General features: G+C 42.3%; 1 protein-coding gene across 3 annotated transcripts; it reads left to right on the top strand.

Moving 5' to 3' along the window:
* The first annotated feature begins 5,163 nt into the window (after positions 1-5,163).
* Positions 5,164-10,248, top strand: PDP2 (pyruvate dehydrogenase phosphatase catalytic subunit 2). Of its 3 annotated transcripts, none has more exons than XM_074881786.1 (3): positions 5,164-5,270; positions 6,222-6,313; positions 8,129-10,248. In XM_074881786.1, exon 3 carries the CDS (start codon positions 8,185-8,187, stop codon positions 9,787-9,789), a length of 1,605 nt encoding a protein of 534 aa, XP_074737887.1. In that variant the 5' UTR covers positions 5,164-5,270; positions 6,222-6,313; positions 8,129-8,184; the 3' UTR covers positions 9,790-10,248. The 3 variants fall into 3 exon arrangements, with proteins under 3 accessions (XP_074737887.1, XP_074737888.1, XP_074737886.1); XM_074881785.1 differs by lacking the exon at positions 5,164-5,270 and adding an exon at positions 5,834-5,952; XM_074881787.1 differs by lacking the exon at positions 6,222-6,313 and having other exon boundaries at positions 5,191-5,270.
* The last annotated feature ends 685 nt before the right edge of the window (positions 10,249-10,933 follow it).

The following is a 10,933-nucleotide window of genomic DNA, read 5'->3' as shown; positions in this document are numbered from 1 at the left end:
TAGACACACTGCTTAGCCTCTGCTGTAACCGCAGGGGTTAAATGAAGTTGGAGAGCTGGAATAGCATTTTCCCTAGAGTTGTTTATTGTGTTTACCTCTGTTCATTGACATTTCTTGCAGCTTGTTTGCTTTCCTAGCATTTAAGTATTTGTTTTAGATTATATAGGGAGATCAAAGACTGGAATTTGCTCTAACCAAACTAGGAAAATGCAATCGCTTTAACAGACCTAGAGGAAATGTATTTTTCCCAGTCTCATTCATGTTTCTTGTTGTTATTTTCTTTGTTTATAAGAAGAGATCTCTGCATCTAAGGTGCTAATTTGCCTTTTCTGAAAATTCAAAATATGATATACAGCAAATGAAATATATGTCAGTATTCACAGGGCAAAATACATAGAGCAAACAGCTGACATTTTTAAAGGCTCTGAGCCGGAAAGTATGCAAGTGTTTTGTGGACTGGCATTGTATTTTTTTCCTTTCAGAAAGCTGGTTAGCTAGATTGTTGTGCTTTTGGTGGAAAGGCAAGTTCTGACTCAATCTGTATTCTCCAAAATGGACCAGACAGTCAGTTCATTCAAAGGACCTACCTACACTACTTTGCATGATGGTCATTCACAAGTTTCCCAAGGGTTCAATCTATGGCTATTTTCTAATGTGTATCACTAGACTAAGCATTTCTCTCCATTTCAGGAAAACTTCTAGTAACCTGCTTTTCTTTGGATTCAAATTATGCTTGCTACTAGTCAGCTTTTTGGAAAAGGATTAGTTATTTATTAGAAATATTATTCTGATTTTTAACTTGCTTTCTTAGGAACACCAGGCTTATTTGATGGTTCTGTTCTTCATGTGTCCCCATAACAAGAAATGTTTACAAAGTACTAGGAGTCCCACACCTTTCATGAATATCAATTAGTTAGTGGAAAGTAATCCATCATAGTACCTGCTGTGAAGGCAGCAGTAACTCACAGGCATCTGTTTGTGGCTTCTGGAAGCAGAAGCTGTGTATATTGCACCAAATTAGCCACAGCCAGTTGCCCAAACAAACAAGGAGATGAAAAATTGTAATGTTCCATGGGAACAGAGGAAACCCCAAGCAGTGCAATATCAGTGTAAGGAAAGTCAGATAGAAAACTTCAGGTTTCCCTGTCCAGTTAGTCACAGAATTAGCCTCCTTTTATAAAAAGACATGAAAAATTAGAAACGGCTGTTCTTCTACCTCTTAGATATATTCTGGCTGTTTTTTAACTTCAACTTAAGACCCAAATATCCCAAACTGTCAGAGCTATACCAAGTATACTTTTAGATGCCATTTCCAAGTGATGCATACATATGACATCTTTCGCCTCCTAAATTTTTCAGTTCTTCTAGACAGTGTTGGATTTTCAGAGAGAAGGGGTGATAGAGTGCTGTTAGGAGTCCAGTGACTGTGGAGCTGCAATTATCTGAACTTCGGTTAACTAGAATTCTTTCAGCAACATAAATGCTCCCAGAGTTGAGTTGGCTGCTGCTCTTTTCAAAGTAGAATACTAAGTGCTAAAACCCTCAAGCAAATTTTACGACCTCTGGGACAACTCCCTACACTCCCTCCCAAGAAGTCAGTTTTTCTTAGCAGTTTTGCAGACATCTACCTCCAGCTCTGTATATGAAAATCCTCACTGTGCAAATATTCTCTGTTACCACTGAATAATTCAGGTACTTCTGTATGAATTTACTTGAGTTACTCCAGGTATATAAGATTGTGCATCTTCTATTATACTTCATTAATTTTTTGGAACAAATTTTTAAAATTCAGACCAGACTGCTGAAATATGTCTGCTTTGCAAAGGCTGCCCAAAGTCATTTACTTTTGTCTTTGTAAACAGATTTTGGGAATTAATGAAGTGGAACAAATGCAACTGTTTCTGTGATGGTGTCAGCATCTTCAGTATATTGTAATTTAATCTTGAGCTAGTTATTCTCCTCAGATCATTCTTAAAGCTTTGCTAAGAAACTTGATATAGCAAAGGTAATGAATAACAACAGTCATTTTTGCCTTAATATTAAGATCATCATAGAATCTAAAATTAAATCAAGGTATAAAAGATAACAAAACAGTAAACCCACGCTTACTTCATGTCCCTGTATGCAATGGGAGGTATGCAATATAAGCAGAAATAAAGCAATTTGTTAATATTCTGGTAATCCCTCAAAGTGCTTATCAAAATACATCTCCCCTTCCTTCAATCTTGGAACCCTAATTCTCCAATAAGCATCCAGTAGGTGATATCATAACTCCAAAAGTTTGCTAAGACACACCGGGGAAGAGGAAGGAAGCACCAGCTTTTCCATCCTTTGTACCCCATATCCAGAAACACGCAGACTAAGGATACAGATTCAAGTGTCATTCATCCAAACCAACTGAGGGCTGATGCCAGAAGCAGCAGAACCCCTCCTCACTCCACAGTTGTCCCCTTGCCCTACATTGGATCTAACAGTCAATTACCATGCAGGAAGCTGGATCACAAGTCCCCCTGAAAAATTATTTTGTCATGATGACACCCTGACTTCCTGTAGGGTCATGTGATAGCTAAATCTGTTAGAAGAGCTGGGTTCTGGGAGAGAATAGGACTACATCTCCAAGGACCATCCAGAAATTACATCAAATTTAACATACAGTGAAACTAATTATGTCTCTTTCATAGTCTCACACTTCTCTCCATTCCTACAAACATTCAAGTTGGCTGAAATAACTTAAGCAATGTACTCACGTCTCAAATACCTGGCAGGATTTGACTGCTTAGCAACTCCTGAGGTGGTAACTGCAGGTCAGAAGTAAAAACACCATGTGCTCGAGTGGCGTGATGGCAACCTGTTTCATAAAATGGCCTTTCTCAAACTGACCTTTTAGGCTCAAATAAACATTTCACTTTGTCTGAAACCTATCAAAGTCTGCTGAAACAGTCATTGACTTTAATGGGAGCTGGATCATGGCCTAAACAAGCAACACAGAAATGAGCACAAAAATGTATTTGCAGAGAAAATCAGAGTTGCTGGCTGTACAAGTCAACAGATAAAATTATACCTTGAAAAAATCTAAATATAGCATTTGCTACATTTTAACTTATCACTGCACCTTAATACAATTGCCCCTGAAATTAGACTTATTTGCTTATAAATATTGGCAAGAACTTTCTCCTGGCACAGGACATTTGATACTGAACTTCAACTCATCTATAAACAGGGAAGTCAAAACCAAATCTTTTATTTAAAGAAACCTGAGTTATAAGTTTTTCACTACAAATTAACAAGATAGAGCACTATGGCAACCAAGCCACTGTTGCCACAGAAATTTGCCATTTTAATTAGATATTCCTGAAGGCAAAAATACTTTCATCAAATCATATCAGAGACTAGCATTTCTACTTTTTTAAACTTTAATTATATGTCATTCTGGTTCATCAGCATAACCAAACAGTCCAAAGCAAAATCTAAATCTCAATTCAACTTAATAACCAGTCCTGTCAGGTACTAGATATTGACACTGAAACACTGAAAACCATTAAGTTTCTTGGAAACCTTGAATATGGTATTCCTTCTTGTGCTTAGAAAGTATGGAATGAAAGCAACCAGCTTCTTCTGCAGGACTGTTAATTGTTTCACATTCATTTACACATTTCCTAAATCACTTCAGCTTATGCATATGAGTTTATGAAATTACTCCATGAACATGTGAGCAATAAGTAATAGCTTTCAGCTGAAGAGAAGCATTTAAACATGCTGGGAGCACAGGAAACTCAGAGCAGTCAAGTTAGTTTTCAGGCTGCTGTATGAGGTTTTATTAGTGTTGTAAATAGTGCAAAAGCTGAAAAAAATCAGTAGGTCAGAATGGATGTGCCTTGAGACCCAGAAGCTGCTGTTGGTATACCTGAGCAGTGGAGCAAAGCAGAGAGATGCAGTAAGGGCTTCTGTGGGTGACCTCTTTCAGTTCAGCAGGTTTGTCAGACAATTATGTCAAACTTAAGATCATTTTTTTCATGTGTGCTAAAATAGTGTCCTGAAATTTTTTTTTTAGGGTGACCTTCTATTTTTGTTCTTGGTTTGGTCTTCCATTTGATATGAAACTATATTTCACTGTATTAATAAAAACAAGAAATAAATGAAAGCTCAGACTCACAAAGATGATTGCACATCCTTCCACTCGAGATAACCTGGGAACACATTTATCTCATCTAGGATACCTGCAACACATTATTTAAACAAAAAATGCTTCAGTACAAGAGGCCAGGAGAATAAAAAATGCATTGGTAATAACAAAGCCTGTTGTGACTTGTGAGCCTCTGTTCTTGCAAAATCACTATTACAGGTTAAAGCAAGGACTACTTAGTAACCAATCCATAATATGCAATAACTACTTATTAACCACCGTGCACTTTGGCCCCATTGGTTGTCTTGTTACATGGTATGTAGTATTGCAGTAGAAATTTTAACCAAGACAAGCAGAAATATGAAACCTAAAAACCAGGGAGACAGCAAAATGAGACTTCTTGTTCTGCATAATTTATATGGCCTATCATTTTCAAAAGGGCTTTGCGATTTTGAGCCTCATCAGCTGGTGGCCTCAACACTGAAGAGTGTAGAAAACCAAACCGACCAAGCAAAAATCCTAAAGACCCTCCCTCAAGAGAATGTTTTTTAAACTTTATTAATGGGGAAAGAAGTCCTGCTCGTGCTTTTTTTCCTAACACATCTCATCTCCTTGCTTTTCTTGCTGACGTTATTCGCCTGATTAGAAATAGGCAGGGCCGAACTCGCCTGACCCTCCCTCAGCACCTCACCGGCGCTGAGGCAGCCAAGGGCATGGCTCTATGGGCCGAGCGCAGGGCAGCTCAGGTGACGGGAGGCTCCGCGGCCCCGCCCCCGGGATCGGGCCTCAACCCCGGGCCTGGCGGCCGCTCCGGAGCCTGCTTTACCTCGCCCCTCCGCAGCTCCGCCCCAGCTTGCCGGCGAAGGAGCTGCTGCGGTCCAAGGCAGGCGCTGAGGAGAACATGGCGGAGGGGCGGGAGGGGGCCGGGCCCGGCTCCACGCGCTGCAGCCGTCCCGCCGTGTCCTGACAGGAACTCGCGCGCCGCCCCCCGGCGCGGCAGTGACTCGGGGCGGGGCGCCGAGGGCGGGTCTGGCGTTGGAGGCGCGGGTTGGGCGGCGGGGCTGTCAGTCAGCGCCCACCTCCCGCGCCGCGCCGGCGAGCCCGGAACCCGCAAGCGGCGGAGGGCGCGTGGCGGATGCTGCAGCCGGTGGGTGCGCCCGGGGGAGCGGGGCGGCAGCCGCCTCAGCGGGGCCCGGAGGAAAACGGCCGCTTCAGCCGCGCCGGGGAGCGCCGCGCTGTGCCGCGGGGGCTCGCCTGGGTGGCGGCTGCCAGCCCTTCCGCCGCGGCACCGGCTGAGCCGGGCAGGGGGCGATGCGGCGGGGCAGAGGGAGCGGAGCCGGGCCTGACATGACGAGTCTGCTTAAGGGGCAGCTCTGGCGGCGGCGGGAGGACGAGCTCTGGGGGCGGGAAGGCCGTGGGACGGCTCTGCGGGGAAGGGCCGGCGGGGCCGTGTGAGGGGCAGGGGCTGGGAGGGGGGAGCTTACGTGAGGTAGGGGCTGTGTGTGCGCGATGGGGTGTGTGGGTCAGTGAGGGTGTGCTGCGGGTCGGGGTAGGGGGTGGGGTGTGGGTGGTAAGGGGGGTGCAGAGGGCGTGTGGGCAGTGTCGGGAGCGTGCCTGAGGGGAATGGGGGGGGGTTGTATGTGGGGGGTCTTGCGGGGGCTGTAAAACTAAATGTGATGGATATCTGTTATTTTATTGGAAAAAGTGGGTGTTCTTCTTCTGTGAGCCCCCAGCGCGTGCTTCTTGGCATCCCAGCAGCACGCAGGCTGTGTTGTGGGGGCAGTTTGGGTTTCACCTGATGAGGAAGTGCTGCGTTTGGTGTTGAAGTGGTAGGTGTGCCACGCAGGGAGCGGACGGTTTATGTAATTGGATCTTACATAATGGTCTTTAGCACATTGCTTTTATTAGCACTGCTACCGGGTTTTAACGTGGCTTGGGCTGGAGTGGTGAATGGATGCGGGTGGGTGACCCGGGCAGAAGCAGGGAAGTCTGCACACTGCGGCTGGAAACCCGAGGATGTGAAAATTGTAGTTATAGACAGCGAGTAAGGGTGGTTCAGAAATGTGCTCCGGGACTGATTGATGATACCTGACTTTAGGCGAACGTGTGTCTAAATGGTATTGGGTAACTCTGCTGCTAGGAAAAAACCCACCACCTTGCTGTGTCTGTCAGCCAGCTGATGTGAACAGGGTAAGTTTGTTTAAAATGCTGTTTCTATTGCCTTTTTGAGACGAGAACATGAAAACTGCCATTGTTTCAGCCTCATGTGGCTCAGAGGGTGGGAAGAGAAAGAAGAAAAAACAGGACAGGGAAAGGTTGGCAAATATGAAGGGTTGTCTTGCACTGTTGGTGCTTTTGGGGTTTAGCTGATGCTGGAGTTAGCAGTGTCTGCTGTCTTCCTATTAGCTTTATTTCAGTTGTGTTCTCCCTGCAGTACAGCAAAAGGTGTTGGTTGTGTTGGGAGATGCTAGTGTCCCAGGAGACTGCAGGCAAGCCTCGAGCAATGAACTGGCATTGCCTTTTCCATCTGCTCTCCTGACACCAGCAGTAAAATTATGCTGTGACTTTGCCTGCCCTCATAGGGTCCCCAGAATTATAGTGGTGGGGACCTTGTTGGAATGGCTTGTCTACTCTTTTCCATTGTTAAGCATGGGTGGTAACTTCAGAAATGTTTTGTGACATGCTGTTTTGTTTTCCAAATGGGATTTCAGTAAAGTCCTTGGGTTGTATCAGTAGGCCTTTTGTTTAGAATAGTTCAAGTTTGTTTTTAGCTCCTGCTGATTTCTTAGAAGCATTTTCATGCAACTGGCTGGTCTGGCTTCTTGTTATTTCTCATTAAATGCCCTGCTAAAAAAACCAATGTTGCAGTAGTATGTGGCATCTTTGGCCTGAGACCTAGAGCACATAGTGCTACAGGCCACCTGAAAGTGGTTCAGAGCTCGCAGAAAACTGTATTGTTCTCACTGGCTGCTAGCATGATCTTTTGGGAGTAATTATACTTGCAGTGCTACTATACGGTTAGCTTTTGAAATCCATGGGGCAGAGTTCAGTTGTGGAGTAAGCATCTGGTTGTACTTAGGAATTTCCCACAGCTTGAATCCTTTATTTGAAGTAGGAGACAATATGATGGACCTCCCCCATGGCAACTGAAGAACTTCAGCTGTTCAGGTGCCCTAGGTTTTAGCCTGTTGACAGCAGAGCTCTTAGCAGTTCCTTGTTCTAATTGCACTCCAAATGAACAAGCCAAACTGTAAACCTGTAGAAGTTGTCAATGTAACTGTGTTAGAACTTTCATTGCATCAAAGTGCACAGTGCTGTGATAAATACATTAACCAGAAGTAGAATCTTTCAGCTGCTCAAAAAATCCTACCTGTGTGAAGGCTGGTTAAGACCTTGAAGGTAGAAAAACCCCAACAAGTCGAGTTTATAAGCTGCAAGAGAATTGGAAAGGCAGACTAGCTTGTTCTAGATGTGAGGATCATGGCAATTCATATAAATCATTGATTTGCCACATCTTTCACTTTTTCTGTTGGCTTTGAGTACTGATCTTCTCTTGGGTTTGATATTTGGAGTGTATTAATAGAGTTGTATTCTAACAGGCTTTTTTAAAGTTGCACATTAATTGTCACTTATTTTCTATTTTCTAACTCGTTGGATCTGCTTGCTCTGTGTTGTGTTAAACGAGGCTTTTCATTGTACAGTTTACAATTACATTTCTTATAGTGTTGGAATTTCTTCTTAGCCTTGCCACAATGAGGAAAACCATGCCTGGAAAATAAAAATTAACTTTTCTGATGAGTTAACTGGAGAGGGACAGTCATATCCTAAAGTTATAATTAAGTGATGGAAATTGTATCACTTTTAAGATCCCTCTATTTATAGTGGTCTTTTTTGGAAAAAAGTTCTGAGTATTTCTGTAAGCTCTAAACTTGCTTTTGTATTGCCATATAGAAAGCTTCTTATGGACCTTCTAAATTTTCTACCTTTCCTATTCTTATATTCCAGGCTATAAGGACATTCTGTATTACTGAAGCAAGGTGCTCTTATTTGTGGAGTGACTTATGATGTCAAGAACTGTATCATCCTGGATCTTAAGCTCAGCAAGAAGCAGCATTGTTTTACAAGGAAAAGGACGTTTGTACTCCATCTGTATCCCAGATAGAAACAAGATAAAATGGAAGCTTGTTTTCTCCAGAACACATCTCTACCCTCCTGGGAGCTGCAGCTTAGACAATACTTTCTCCTTAAAAAAAGCATTCCGACACACTTCCACCGAAGAAGAGCATTTCTCTTTCCAGTTGTCTCCATCACAAATCAATGATATACTCAGAGCAGGTGAATTATCCCATAAAATACTGGATTTGAATGGTAAAAATGCAAATTCTGTGTTGAGGTTTGAAAGTAACCAGTTGGCCTCCAACGCCCCTATTGAAGACCGCAGAAGTGCAGCCACTTGCCTGCAGACCAAAGGGATGATGTTTGGAGTCTTCGACGGTCATGCAGGTTCTGCGTGCGCTCAGGCCGTGAGCGATAGACTGCTTCATTATATAGCGGTTTCTCTCATGTCCCGGCAAACCTTGGAAGAGATCGAGCTTGCTGTAGAGTGCATGAAACCAGTTCTGCCTATTCTGCAGTGGCACAAGCATCCAAATGATGTAGAGTATCGAGAAGTAACTTCACAGTATTTTGAAAACCTCCGGGTTTACTGGCAACATTTACTGGACCTAGATACTGAGCCAGGATTTAGTTTAGAAGAAGCCATGATATGCGCATTCAAAAGGTTAGACTCGGACATATCACTGGAAGTTCAGGCTCCCCAGGAAAATGAATTGATGAGAAATATTGCCCTTCAAGTAGCTTTTTCTGGTGCAACAGCCTGTGTAGCTCACATTGACGGTGTTCACTTGCATGTTGCAAATACTGGTGATTGCAGAGCAATTTTAGGGGTTCAAGAAGAAGATGGAACGTGGTCTACTCTCCCTCTAACCCGAGACCACAATGCCTTCGATGAATCTGAAATTAGAAGACTGAAGAGAGAACATCCTAGATCTGAGGAGAAAACCCTATTTGTGAATGACAGATTACTGGGGATTCTTATGCCCTCCAGAGCTTTTGGAGATGTGCAATTAAAATGGAGCAAAGAACTGCAACACAGTGTTCTCGAGAATAGTTGTGATGTTGAGGCTTTAAATATTTATCAGTATGTTCCTCCAAACTACCATACACCCCCTTATTTAACTGCAGAGCCTGAAGTCACGTACCACAAGTTAAGAAGCAAGGATAAGTTTCTAGTTATTGCTTCGGATGGACTATGGGAGATGCTAAGTAATGAGAAGGTTGTAAAACTTGTTGCCGAACACCTTACAGAGCTTAATATGCAGAAACCACAACTGGCTTTTGAGAAACCAGTTAACTTGGGTTACATGCACAGCTTGTTACTTCAAAGGAAAAACAGAGGCATTGCCTCACTTGATCAGAACATAGCTACTCATTTAATAAGGCATGCAATTGGAAGTAATGAGTATGGGGAGGTGGACCAAGAGAAACTTGCTGCAATGCTGACACTGCCTGAAGACCTTGCTAGAATGTACAGAGATGATATCACAGTTACTGTGGTGTATTTTAATTCAGAGAAAATTGAAAATGACTACAGAAACAATGAATAGAGACTTGCGCTGCTGCTCTTCTGTACCACTAGCCAACTTTGATACTGAAACCGTTACTGGTTTTCTCTGATAGTCAAGCTGTTACCACTGTTATGGTCTGGAAGTTCCTAAATCCTTTTGTTACTTACTAGTCTTGGAAATAACTTTCTAGAAGTGAGCTTGGTGAAAGTTCTGTAGGTTTCTAGGTCTACAGACACTGAAAAAAATGTTTTGATAAAAGTTCACTGAAATGTAACTGAACTAACAATGGCTGACCCAGTTCTGATTCCATGGGAACCACCGGTAAAACTTTCCAAATGAACAAACAAGACAAATTTCACTGAGACTGGTACAATTTGATAGAGAGATGGATAATTGTAGCTGCATGGAGTGTAAGAAAGGCTCTGCTCTTGTGAAAAATGAGTAGCATCCTATTGAAGCATGGTAATTGAATTAAATAAATAAACTACCAAACCTTTATTTGATGTAACAGTGTCACATAATTTAACAAATTGCCTTGTATATGTAAAGACAACACTAAAGAAGGCTGTTCAAGAGAGCCCTGGGATTGTCAGACATTTTTTTCCTAATTCTTTTTTTTAAGATAGGAAACAAAATAATTTTCTTCCACAATTATTTTGACGTGTGAATGCATATTCTCTTAACTCTGTATGTGGACTTGTGTGACAATTTCTAGCTCAAACACATGAGGGACTTCACGATTCCCTGTTTAGGAATTAACAGTATCAGACTTAAGCATTTAAGTGTTTAACTTGCTTAAAGAATATACCCTCTTATTAAGTCTTGATCTGTGAAGTGCTGTGCATCAAATCCACCAACTAATTTAAATGAAGTTTGAGAGATCCAGAAGTTCAAAAATTAATCTAACCGTAAATACAGCAAAAGAGAGAGCACATTTCCTTCACATTTATCTTAGAGAAATAACAGTGCTGATATTTCATCAAAATATGTTTAATCTTTATTTTACTCTTATTCTTGCCTTTGGAGGTCAGGTTTTCTTTATAGGTGCAGAGTTATTTAATGAATGTATGTTCTAATCTCTGACCATATTTTTGGTGTTGGTTTGTTTTTTTTTTTACAATGGTTTTCTTTTATACTGTGCTTTCTAGAGTGCCAATCCAAGCTTGCAAATTAGCTGTATTTT

The sequence above is a fragment of the Strix uralensis genome, chromosome 12 (assembly GCF_047716275.1).
Source record: "Strix uralensis isolate ZFMK-TIS-50842 chromosome 12, bStrUra1, whole genome shotgun sequence".
Taxonomy (NCBI): Eukaryota; Metazoa; Chordata; class Aves; order Strigiformes; family Strigidae; genus Strix; species Strix uralensis.
Note: the sequence above shows the minus strand (reverse complement) of the source record. Positions and strands in the feature narration are given on the sequence as shown.

What these genes read in the sequence shown, in the direction of transcription:
- PDP2 (XM_074881786.1), top strand. Translation starts at nt 8,185, where the DNA reads ATGATGTCAAGAACTGTATCATCCTGGATCTTAAGCTCAGCAAGAAGC.